We start from the raw sequence: 12,511 nt of genomic DNA, 5'->3' as shown, positions 1-12,511 counted from the left end.
ACTCAGAATAGTCTACATGTCAAGACAGTAAGGCTTGAAAACTGTCGAATTTGGTTGTATTTCACGCATTTGCTTATTAATAGGCGGATTCTTGTTATGATACAAAGACGTATAGACATTGTATGCATTAATATAGATTCAGAGCATCTAATATATCTAATATATATACTGTAAAACATTCAAAAAAAGTAGACAAGCCAATCATATCCTTTTAAAATTTAATAGTATTAAAAGCCAGAACAAACGAGGGCATAACCACCGGCGAAGCCGGCAATGGGGAGGGGGTTTGGGGGAGGGGGCTTAGCCCCTCCACCAAGAATATAAGGCACCAAAAAAAAAATTTGATACATTGCTTTTTGTTATTATACGTACGTAATAATATGCCTCCTACTATTCAAACAAGACACTGCACGACCTGTAGAGCTGCTCTTCCAGTAGACTATGCTTATCGGAAATGTGATTCATGTCGAGTAAGTAAAATGGCTTTTAACGCCTAATAAAACCCTGAGACGCAATGGTTTATTTTGTTTGTACTCAAATTCAGGAACGAGCGCGAAATTACGCCAGGCAAAGAAGATTGGCGAATCGAAGAACACCAAGAGCACCTGCAGCGTTTGTATCAGAACTTGGAAGAGTACAACGTTCAGATTTGGGCAGAATGGACAACCAATGTGATGGATGTGGAGCTTTGCATTGGGCCGCAGAGAGGGCTGTTCAACAGCGAGTAAACGACAACTGCTTTCATGCTTGCTGCAAAAAAGGTAGAGCTGTCTTGCCCCTTTTGCAAGAGCCTCCCGAGCCTTTAAATAGCTTGATCAACGGAAGCCATCCTCGATCCTCTCATTTTTTGCAGCACATGCGACAATACAACACTTTGTTCGCATTTACATCATTTGGCACCGATGCTACGCCTGAGCAGCTCCAAAGGGATAGAGAGAATGAGATGAGAGGCGGCATCACGCCGGTTCGTGTTCATGGGGAACTCTATCACTTGCAAGCACCACTAAATTTGAGCAATGTGCCAAAGTATAGCCAGCTGTACGTTTACGACCCAGAGTATGCCGCTGCGATTCGCTGTGCAGACCCCAGAAATCAAGGATTGGACGACACGATCATTGAGCAACTGAGTGAAATGATTGCTGATCCTGTAGTTTGTGGCAATCCATTTGTAAGCATCTACAAACATGCTCACGAAATCCTGAAAGAAGAAGAGGAGAGGCAAGCTCAAGATGGTGTTAGCGAGAATGCTCACATCAGGCTCAGTCCTCAGATGCAAATGGAATTGGTTGTTGGCCAGGACAGACGCACTCAAAATCTGCCAACTGTCAACGAGATTGCTGCCATCATTCCAAACGAGTGTTCTGACAGGAGTTTCAGAGATATTTTGATCACATATCGTAGCAATTCCTCGGCCAGGGCTCAAGGCCAGTTTAAGCGTATCAATGAGACGCATGCTGCATATATGCCTCTTCATTATGCTTTGCTTTTTCCTAGAGGTGAATATGGGTGGAATTGGGGCCAAAGACTGCAATCGTCAGCGCAAACTGCTGATGCCATGATTATTGAGAGCGAAGAAGATGAGACACCAGCAGAGCAACAACAACAACAACAAGTGTCAGATAGCCGACTTACCCAGGGCGTGTTCTACAGATTTCGATTGCATGTTAGAAACAACGAGTCAAAGATCATTTTTTTGTCAAGACGTCTATTTCAACAATATGTGATTGATGCCTGGGCAATCTGTGAGCAAACAAAACTGAACTGGATCAAAGTCAATCAGACGAATCTTCGCGCTGATGTGTATAAAGGACTTGCTGATGCTACCTCTGCTGCTGACTCAGACCTCGAACAGGTGGGAAAGACGTTCATCTTGCCCAGTAGCTTCACTGGTGGACCGCGATTCATGATGCAGCTATATCAAAATGCAATGGCTATCTCTAGATTCTTTGGTAAGCCAACGTTATTCATCACATTTACTGCCAACCCAAACTGGAGGGAGATCCAAGATGAATTGTTGCCAGGCCAAACAGCCGCTGATCGCCCCGACTTGGTTGCTCGAGTATTCAACCTTAAGCACCGAGAGCTGCTTAAAGACTTGAAAGACAGAAAGGTCTTTGGCTGTTATAAAGGCATTGTAAGGACTATTGAGTATCAAAAGCGTGGTCTCCCTCACGGTCATATGCTATTGTTTTTGGATGCAGAAACAGATAGATTTGATACGCCAGAGAGGATTGATCAGATCATTTGCGCTGAGATCCCAAATGTTGAAGAAGAACCTGAATTGCATGCAATCATCACTCGCAATATGATGCATGGCCCATGTGGCGAGCTAAACTCAAAGTCTCCGTGTATGGTACAAGATGCTTTTGGCAATGATGTATGCTCAAAGAAATTTCCCAAAAACTACCAGCCAGTAACGGTGACCAGTGCTGATGGTTATCCTACTTATAGAAGAAGAAGAGATGGTCGTTCTCATCAGGTGCGCGTCAAGGACAAGTTGGGTGTCTACCGCGATTTCCACATGACGAATGAGTGGGTGGTGCCATACAACCCTTATTTGTCAAAAAAATACAATGCCCATGTAAATGTCGAAGTATGTGGTAGCGTCCAGGCAATCAAGTACATCAACAAGTATATTTACAAAGGCTCTGATCAGACAACGCTCAAAACTACAGCCACCACCACAGCCACTGAAACAGCAAATGCCACTACCACAGCAACAACTCAGAATAACGAAGTAGCCAAGTATCTAAATGGCCGTTATATTAGTCCTGTTGAAGCTGCATGGAGGTTGTTTGAATTCCCAATGCATGAGGAAAGCCCATCTGTTACTCCACTTGCTGTGCATCTTGAAAACGAGCAACCTGTTTATTTTGATCCCCAATGGCCACAGGAGAAAATTGACAAAGTATTGAGAGAGAGTCGCTCTACTTTGATGGCTTACTTTCATTACAACCATGCAAATCACGGCAAACCCGGTTTTCGACCGTTGCTTTATCAAGAGTTCCCTGAACATATGACTTGGCAGCAGAATGCAAAAAAGTGGAAGCCTAGGTCTTCGAGTAGAATGTCAATTGGGCGCATGTATTACTGCAATCCTGCTGCCGGCGAGAGGTATTATCTGCGTCTGCTGCTCACAGTTGTCAGAGGAGCCATGTCGTTTTCTCATCTGAGAACTGTCAATAATCACGAGTACGCCACCTTTCGCGAGGCCTGTATGATGCTGCATTTGATCGAAGATGATGGAGAATGGACCAGAGCCTTTGAAGAAGCTGCTACCTTTGCCTCTGGCTACGCAATGCGTTCAATGTTTGTCTCTGCGCTCATGTTCAACTCATTGGTATCGCCTGTTCAGATTTGGGATCAATTCTGTGAAAGTTTCTGTGATGATCTTGAGCATGCAATCGTGCAAAAAGGGTATTCGCTGCTGCTCAGCGTGCAACCTGACGCTGAATTTTACCATGGAACGCGAAGTCTTGATTACGGCTTATATCTGTTGCAAACATCTCTTGGTGCACAAGACAGATCTCTAGGTCAGTTCAATTTGCCTTTGCCTCTCTTCAACTGGAATGGCTTGATAAGCAGAATGACTGGCATACAGCGCAATTCATTGATACTCAATGAAATGTCATATCTCCAAGATCAAGAAGCCTTTTCGTACCAGCAAAAGTACGCTCAAATGAACGCTACCCAGAAGCACGTATTTGATACCATCACCTCCTCCATCAACAGCAACACCAATAGCTCACATTTCTTTTTGCAAGGTCCAGCTGGCACTGGCAAAACCTTCATTTACAATACTCTTTGTCACTTTTATAGAAGCCAAGGAAAAATTGTTCTCTGTGTTGCCTCCTCTGGCATTGCTGCTTTGCTACTTCCTGGTGGGCGTACGTCGCACTCTCGCTTTGCCATTCCACTCAACATCCACGAGCAGTCTGTGTGTGCAATCAAGAAAAACGATGATCTTGCTGATCTCATTCGAGAGACATCATTGATAATTTGGGATGAAGTGCCAATGCAGCATCGATATTGCTTTGAAGCTTTTGATCGAACACTTCGTGATATTTGTAGTCGTGGTGATGAAGTTACCTTTGGTGGTATTCCTGTTGTTCTTGGCGGTGATTTTGCTCAAATTCCACCTGTTGTTAGGCAAGGTGGCCGTCCTGAAATCGTCAATGCCTCACTGAAATCGTCAAGATTATGGCCCAAATTACAAAAGCTGAGCCTGACTGAGAATATGAGACTTGCCAACTCCAATGACACAGATAGGCAATTTGCAGATTGGATAGGAAAAATGTCGTATGAACCATCCATGATTGGCAGCATTGCTTTGCCCTCTTTTTTGAGGCAGATGACTGATCTTGATCAGTTCATTGAAGATATCTATCCTCAGCATGTTCTGCAGTGTCCTCTGCAAAATAGTGATTTCTTCAAGGAAAGAGCTATTCTCTGTTCAAAGAACGTCAACGTTGATGCTATTAACAGCAAGGTGATGGAGAACGTGATTGGGGAAAAGGTCACTCTGTACTCTGCTGACACAGCTCAGTCTGATCTGACCAACACGGAGACCCAAGCCTATCCCTCAGAGTATTTGCAAACCCTTTCGCCTTCAGGGCTGCCGCCAGCAGTTTTGGAGTTGAAAGTAGGTCTTCCTGTAATGCTCTTGAGAAACCTCAACCCTGAAAGAGGTTTGTGCAATGGTACAAGGCTGATCATTCAGCAAATTGGACAGTATGTCCTCAAGGTGAAAATCCTCGGAGGGTCAGGTGCAGTAGAGTTGATTCCTCGCTTTACATTATCAACATTGCCTGGTACATTACCATTTATTTTGACTAGGAAACAGTTCCCTGTAAAAGTGTCTTTTGCGATGACAATCAACAAGTCTCAGGGGCAATCCCTTAGAAAAGTCGCTGTAGACCTCAGGAGTCCTGTTTTCACACATGGCCAACTCTATGTTGCCATCTCGAGAGCAACATCTGCAAATGGTATGACAATTCTACTGCCAGAAAATGCGACTCGGACAGAGAATGTTGTCTACCCAGAAGTATTATATAATATAAATGCTGTATAAAAAAAGTTGGTCTGTAACTCCCAACTCCTGTCGTCTCAATCAAGTTTCAAGTCTATTTTTTGTTTTAAAATCTTCGAATCGAATATAATCATTGTTTAAAACCTACTTGATATACCAAATTTTTATTATCTCTGATTTGAAATGTCTTCGGCCAGAGCCCGCAGGGCGACGCCGTCATCGAGCGTAGCGAGATAGATCGGCTAGTGCCGTTATATACGGATATTCAGTTGGAAATATTAGGTTGAGTGGCGCTGTTGTATCATTATATCACAGCTCAAGGATTCAGCTTATTTTTGAGTTGATTGCGCTCGTAAAGCGCGCTGGACATTTTAGATACAACAGATACTCTGCATCTAGTTAAATTACTATACTATAAAACTAGCTCAAATATAGGTGGTCCATAACTTGGTAGCTCAAATTACTAGATGGTCCGTATCATATCCAATTTGAGATAGTAGGAAGGTGCTTTTGATCAATGGAAACTTGAAGTTGCTTGTTTCTACAAAAATAGCTTATTTCCGATTAAGCATATGATTTTGTTTATCAAACATGGCGTTTTGCTTGATGCTTCAGATACACACGATGAAACAGAACTCTAAATGAAAATGAGGAGGGCAAGTAAACAAAACAAAACGCCCACTTTAATATTTTGAAGCGATTCTCAAATGTATGTCAATAAACAACTCTTTCCCCCCTTTCTTTTTCTCTGTTGTTATTGCATGTCAATACATACTCATAGTCTTCATCATAGTAAGTACTCTACTGTCAATAAAGACTTGATCTGATCCGCTCAAACACCATGCAGTGAAAGGGTCGCGATCACTTGATGCCAGCAGTCAGATCAGCAGCTCTTCTTCTGACACTAGCAAGGTGACTAACATGAAGCAGCAGTCTCTGTATGCCAAGGAAGATCCAAACCACACTCATCATGGCCATCATCATCACTACGACAGTAGTCATGGTAGCCATAGTCGTACCAGCAGCACAGTAACCAACGCCTCCAAGAAATCAAATGGAAGCCATCATCATAAACTGGGTGAGAGAGATGAATCTGGCCATGCTACTACTAGTGTATCTGGTACCCCCATCTTTATCGACAAGAAACAAGGACACAGCTTACTCGGAAGCTTGCGTCAACAAGGCATTCCTGAACCTGGAAGAAGTCGCTCATGGCCATACCTCGGTTACATGATCAATGGTTTCAAGAACTTATTCTTGACGTTTTACTTTAACTGGACAATGCTCTTCACGGCACCCATCAGTTCTGCAGCCTTGATTCTTGTTTATCCTTCCAGTGTTACGTTTCTTGTCTTATTTGAAATGGGACTCAAGCTCTTCATGGAGACATGGAAAGGAGCTGAAGTAGTGAGATATATTAGCCTCAAGTATGGTCAAGGTTTTGGCGCTATCAATTGGGGTAGGTATATTGCATAATAGCATGTTGCATGTCTATTTACTGTTTGTTTGAACAACAAAAGGGGCACCTGAGCTACTGTTATCTGATTCATCTGCTCAACTCGTACAAAGAACGCTACCTGTTTTGGGATTGCCTGCAACACCTATCAGTGTTGCAGGCTGTCGAAGACGTACGTTTGATCTCTCCATAGCTCAGACTTTTGTGCTGTTGTCTTCATTGATCTATGAGCGTGATGCCAGAAAAGTGAGAGATGCTTTTGATCTGTACAGTTCATCAACGAAAGCAGCCAAAGCAGGCTCCTCCAGCAAGAACCCAGTCCTTGAAGCACAGGCAGAAGGCATCATTGAAAGTAGAATGAAGGAGCTGCTCTGGGAATCCGAGGCGCGTATCCGTCAAATCGCAGAGAGCTGGGGCTTACACTTTGCAGGCGTTTCAGAGCTCAAATCTCTGGGTGGCCCGTTTTGTGGTATCTTTTGGTCAGAGACGGTTCCATTTATCATTGTTGCTTTCAAAGGGACAACGCCTACCAACTACGTATGTTATAAACCGCTCAACCGGCTTGATTACAAGTAGAGGAACTGACAATTTTACTATAGGAGGAATTCCTCGTTGATGCTACCTTTCAACGCACAGATGCTCGCTCCTTTTTGTTTGGCTGCGTTCATGCTGGCTTCTTTGAGTCTTTGTTTGCTACTAGCGGCTTTGGCGGTCAAGATGTGCGTGATCCTTATGGCGCTATATTAGCTGCTGTACAATCCAAAGCAGAGCAATTGCAAGAGAAATTGGGCACCAGTGAGCCTGTACAACTCTGGATCACAGGCCACTCGTTGGGAGCTAGTTTAAGTAGCTTGCTATTCGCACGATGGCTCAAGTGCCCCTCTGATTTAAGCCGTCGACTCGTGCTTCGCGATGCGTATGTGATAGGAACACCAGCAGTTGGTGGTAGTGATTTTGCCTCTACCTTTGCTTCTCATGCGAATCAACCAGTAACACGAGCCTCCACGCTGTTCCGTATCATCAACAAGTCTGATATATTCTCGCGATTACCTCCAGGATATGATAGTAGAACGTGCGGTAAGATGTCTCCTTTCCGTTGTGATGATCAATGAGCTAATATCTCCTTTTTATCATGATCCCTTGATCGTTTAGGTCGATTCATGTCGGAATCAGACTTTTTCAATTACTCCCATGTTGGACATGCTATTCAGATCACCCATAACTGGCATTCCAAACCATTGAAATCTTTCCCATCCAGCTACGAAGCACCCACGCAACTGAACATTATCACCAATATCCGCAGTGATAGCAGCAGAAACAGCAACTACCAAGTTGTTGTACACAGTAAACTGCTTAAGCAACAACAACAGCAGCAGCTCATGAATGAGCAGCAAGCCATGCTGCCTAATTGGGCTAAATTCTTCATTTACAAACCTTGGTTACAAAACTATCTCCCAAATGGCAATCCAATTTACTTTATCGAGAAGCTATATCCCTTCTTTATCACAGATCATATACCAAAGCAATATTTCGACGGATTACAAAGAGCTAGAATTTATTATGAAAACGAAGAATCTGAATTGATGAATCGACAAAATCAGATCATCACAGAGTCATTAAAGCTTTAATGTTGCTGTTGCTGTAATGCGTTGAAAGCTTCTTCAACACGACTCTTTAATAATGGGGTATCAAACATGATATTGGCTAATTCATGCAAGTCCACTGTATCCAACAGATAAATGGTTACTTTGGGTGCTTGTTTTGTGCCAGTGGACTAGTGAATAAAAGGGTTAGTTTACTACTAATATCTCGCAAATTGCTACAGCTTTACCTTGACAAGGGGAAATAGTTTGTCACCCAACAATTGCTTCTTTTCGTGAATTGGCTTGCCTTCAAAAGAGATCAGCATGGATTCCACTTCTTCTTTGATCACTGTCGATGTGGATGCGCTCGAACTGCTTGTGTTTGTCATTGAGGTTGGCTTGGGAGGTGGAGCAACAATGGGTATGGCTTTAGACTCTCTTCTTGCGCTGGGAATAGGAGGAGATGGTATAACATTACGCTGAACGGGTGTGTAATAAGACTGTGCGGATGATGTTGTAGTAGGAGGAGGTGATACGGGTTTCTTATGGCTTCTCATGGCGTATTCCATCTCTAATCCATCTTGGTCTTCATCATCATCTTCCTCCTCTTCACTGTCTGTTTCGTTGCAGGTAGCCAATGCTTCTAATGCCAATTGCACTTTTTCATGCAAAAAGTCAGGGTTGAACAGACACAGCGATCTCTCCTTTCTCTTTAATGTCAACAGCATGTCTACAATGTCTGCGGCTGCTTTGCCATAGTCACCGCATTGACGGACAGCGTCTTCTAGTTTGATTCTCTGGAGATTGGCACTAGATTCTGTCATGACAGACTCTAATGAACCACGACGGCGAAGTGTGGGGCGTCCATTGTGGCCAATATGGGCAACAGGATGCTGTTGCTGCATGGGTGGCGGTTGCTGGATACTGAGGCCAGAAGCAAGAGAAGCCAGTGACCTACCCGTGCTGGCTCCAGAGATGGGTGAGGAAGAGAACGGAGGTGATAATCTGGCTGGTGGATGGTGTTGCTGGCTTCGAGAAGATGGTAAATTAATAGTAGCAGCATGCAATGTTGCAGGTTTCTGACCAATGGAAAGGTCTTTCAGGTTCATGTTCATTCCTAATTCATCCACGTTATCGATACCAAGGCCATTAATGGGCGTAGAGGAAGATACTAAAAAAGTAAAATGAGTACAGAGTCAGAAATCATCAATTCCAGTAGATTTACAATTATTCGATCTCTCCATGCTGCTATTGTTGTTGTTGTTGGTGCTGTTATAATAGGAGTGCTGTTGGTAGTCATGTTGCTGGTGCTGTGGATGCGGATAGTGGTGATGATTGCTATTGCTATTGTTGTTGTGATTGTTGTAATTCACAGTATTGGGTCTTCCCTTTCTGGGCTCATGATATGCCACTGTGAGTGGTCTGTTGCCAAGCATGACACCATTCATTTCCTTCAATGCTGCTGCTGCCTCTTCAGATTTACCAAAACTCACAAATCCATAGCCTTTTGACTGGCCTGTAGCTGGATTTGTCATGACTCTAGCCGAGATAATTCGGCCAAATTTTCGGAATGTCTGATTTAAATCATGGTTTGTAATATGAGGTTCAAGATTTTTGATGTATAAATTCATGATATCAACTGAATTGGGATCTTCTGGATTGTTATGGGTACTGTGGCTGTTTAAAGACTTGAGAAGAGAATGACGTGTTACCAACATTGGATATGAGATTGGATCATTAGTAGAGCCTTTACCTCCTCTTGATGTTGGCGATGTTGTTGTTGATGTTGTTGCTGAGATGCATGCGTTTTTGAGAGCATGAAAGGAACAACAGATCTAAAGAGAGGGAAAAAAAGAAACAAGAAAGAGTGAATAGGAATGCTCCTTAAATAAGGCTTCTAAAAAACTACTAGAGAAAAAAACACAGTAGCATAGAGTGCTTCTTCTCCAGTCGATGTGCTCTTGAACCCTTTTCCCCCTGAAATACTTACAATCTATGGCCATCCAATGAGTGATCGTTCTGTACATACAAGATTAGGATCCATGCTGTAATAAACATACGCATACACATACCATCTGTGCTACTGCTTCATTTGAGCTATATGCCTCGAAGAATTGCACAAACGCTGTGCCTCTAAAAGCACCATCCTTCATGACACATTTACACAGGTTCAAGGGGCCAAATGGACGAAATACATCGTACAGCTTGTTGTCATCAAAATGCTCGGGCAGGCCGTTAATTTCCAATAATGCGGCTTTTGCCTCGGGATCTAATCTTTTATCTTGATACATTTGCAGTTCTAATTTTGTGTTGTTGGTGAATGTAAATCCATTGTAAAGAGAGTAGGCTCTGTCCGCTATTGTGTTGGGTATTAGTGGCACTGCTTTCCACTGGATCTGCTGCGTACTGTACCATATTTAGCTTGACTAAATCGCAATTGCCCAATGTCTTTCTCTCGATCAATAAATATCCTTAATAAAATATCGTAATTGTTATTGGAAGGGGAGGAGATTTAATAATAAATTAATAAAAAACTAACTTACTCGATGGGCATGCAATGTTGCAGCAACGTACGGATATCACTCTCTCTGATGTTGGCTGGCAACTTGCTCAGATACAATGTGTCAGAGACAAGGCAATCGCTGGGTTCGAGCGATAGCTCGTTTGGGCTACCATGACCGCTATTGCTTGTGCTGCTACTACTGTTGCCATGTTTGCGAATTAAGCTGGGTTTGCGTTTCGGTGGTAATCTAATAACAGGTGTATATACAGCCATTGACCTGTACATTGCAAATCAAAAACAGTGAGTAAAGCAAATCCAATGTGGCATGTTGTAAGAGATGGCTTACTCGCTTATGTTTTGATGTTCAAAAGTAGTAAAAAAGATGGAAAGAATAGTAAAGAAAAAAAAGGGGGAGAAATCTGAATGAGGTTGTATATAACGAAATTTGATAAAAATTGTGGAGGAGCTTCGTCGCTTTACCACTCTCGCTCCCCTCACGACCCTTTACTCTACCTCCCTCTGCTGGGACTGGTTGTATGTGCCTGTAAATCATGATGTACAATATAATATATATATATACGACTCGTGCACGCGCGTATCAAGGTTTCTTTTTGTGTAAATAAGGATACAGTGCATGACAATGTGTTTATTTCTCTTTTTTTTCTCGCTTTCTCTCGATTCGCCCAATGTATACAATGGCATCGCAAAGGCCTTTTAATGGCGTCTACGGCGTTGGTTATGGCTGCTATTTTGTCTAGGCTGCTGATTCACTGGTGGAAGTTCCTCTGCTTGCTGCCCACTAAAATGAGCAATCAGGCAATCTTTGATCCAATCTTTATCGCGTGGTTGATATGTCTATTATTGTACGATTATTATATTGCTGGATGAAATGCTAATTCTCGCATCAATACTTACAAGAGTATTTGGATCAAACACAAGTGCGACGAATTCTTTGTATGTGTCAATAAATCTGAACAGATCTTCGGCTCTGTATAAGCAAATGAGCACGCCATTACATCCAATGCTGAGCGTTTGCCTCTTTACCTGTATTGTACTTGTCCCGCATTGGGATTCTCTTTTGCAAGACGAACTTCGTATAAGCCAGCAATGTCTAATTTCATCATCAACATTGGAATTCTATCAAATGATCCAATTTCAATCCCACTTACGGTCCATTGCCTCGCTTTCTGTAGGGAAATCGCTAAAATCAAAATTAAAATCATGTCTGAATGGGATAGTTTGCTCGCTCTACTACTTACAAGTAAGTTCTGGAACTGTTGTAATGTGTTTATCGTTAGTGCGCATTCGAACACTGCAAAATACTGAAAATCATCTTACGATTGTCCTGGGTGTGCTTGTAATAACAGAATAGTATGGTTACCCTAGATGCGCATGCTATTGAGCCTTTCAATGCATTCGTCACGTAATATCTAGCAAGCCCTTACCATGTTGTATAGAATGATATATAGTTGATATGTAGAAAAAAAAAGAAATGTGTAGAATGCTCCATCAGATGCAGATTGCCCACAGTGACCGTCGTGTTCGTTCCACCATTGCTAGCCTAAGAAAGCACTGAGTTTTAAGGGCATCCTGTTGTCTCATGGGAAGCTATCCGCACAACTGTCATACACTGTCATTTCGGCTTTAAGGTTACATGTGTCAAAAAGAATTCATGTCAAATGATTTCATATTCTTTGATAATGAACCGAGTATATTCAAGCTGAAGCCGTCGTTAAATAAGATCTCCGTCTACGCAAGATGTTTGGGATACCAATATAGCACATCAAATGTTCAACTGGACATCCCCCATTATGCACCGTTATGATTACTGCAATATCTGTTCACATTTTGGTACTATTTTCAGTGGAGCATTTTCTTCCAGGAAGAGCCCAATAAACTCGATTCAAGTCAATAGACATACGGCAATACTCACCATTTGA

General features: G+C 42.6%; 4 protein-coding genes across 4 annotated transcripts; 2 read left to right on the top strand and 2 right to left on the bottom strand.

The window, feature by feature from the left end:
- Window positions 1-514: 514 nt before the first annotated feature.
- On the top strand, window positions 515-5,071 carry NOP14 (nucleolar complex protein 14; the record flags this gene model as incomplete). Its single annotated transcript, XM_064820796.1, has 1 exon — window positions 515-5,071. The coding sequence occupies one exon, from the start codon at window positions 515-517 to the stop codon at window positions 5,069-5,071; it is 4,557 nt and encodes a 1,518-aa protein (XP_064684716.1).
- An 879-nt stretch (window positions 5,072-5,950) lies between these two features.
- ATC70_001399 (uncharacterized protein) lies at window positions 5,951-8,113 on the top strand (the record flags this gene model as incomplete). The annotated part of the gene is made up of 4 exons (XM_064820795.1): window positions 5,951-6,488; window positions 6,550-7,022; window positions 7,085-7,562; window positions 7,638-8,113. 4 exons carry the CDS (start codon window positions 5,951-5,953, stop codon window positions 8,111-8,113), a joined length of 1,965 nt encoding a protein of 654 aa, XP_064684715.1.
- Window positions 8,114-8,304: 191 nt separating this feature from the next.
- On the bottom strand, window positions 8,305-10,856 carry ATC70_001398 (uncharacterized protein; the record flags this gene model as incomplete). Its single annotated transcript, XM_064820794.1, has 7 exons — window positions 8,305-9,239; window positions 9,294-9,756; window positions 9,822-9,903; window positions 10,059-10,087; window positions 10,141-10,424; window positions 10,481-10,539; window positions 10,612-10,856. The coding sequence occupies 7 exons, from the start codon at window positions 10,854-10,856 to the stop codon at window positions 8,305-8,307; spliced, it is 2,097 nt and encodes a 698-aa protein (XP_064684714.1).
- Window positions 10,857-11,285: 429 nt separating this feature from the next.
- On the bottom strand, window positions 11,286-12,019 carry ATC70_001397 (uncharacterized protein; the record flags this gene model as incomplete). Its single annotated transcript, XM_064820793.1, has 7 exons — window positions 11,286-11,426; window positions 11,487-11,559; window positions 11,616-11,682; window positions 11,741-11,772; window positions 11,831-11,845; window positions 11,910-11,953; window positions 12,017-12,019. The coding sequence occupies 7 exons, from the start codon at window positions 12,017-12,019 to the stop codon at window positions 11,286-11,288; spliced, it is 375 nt and encodes a 124-aa protein (XP_064684713.1).
- Window positions 12,020-12,511: the final 492 nt, after the last annotated feature.

Source organism: Mucor velutinosus (genome assembly GCF_035048745.1).
Source record: "Mucor velutinosus strain NIH1002 chromosome Unknown tig00000041, whole genome shotgun sequence".
In the NCBI taxonomy this organism is placed as follows: Eukaryota; Fungi; Mucoromycota; class Mucoromycetes; order Mucorales; family Mucoraceae; genus Mucor; species Mucor velutinosus.
This window is presented reverse-complemented; position numbering and strand designations above follow the sequence as displayed.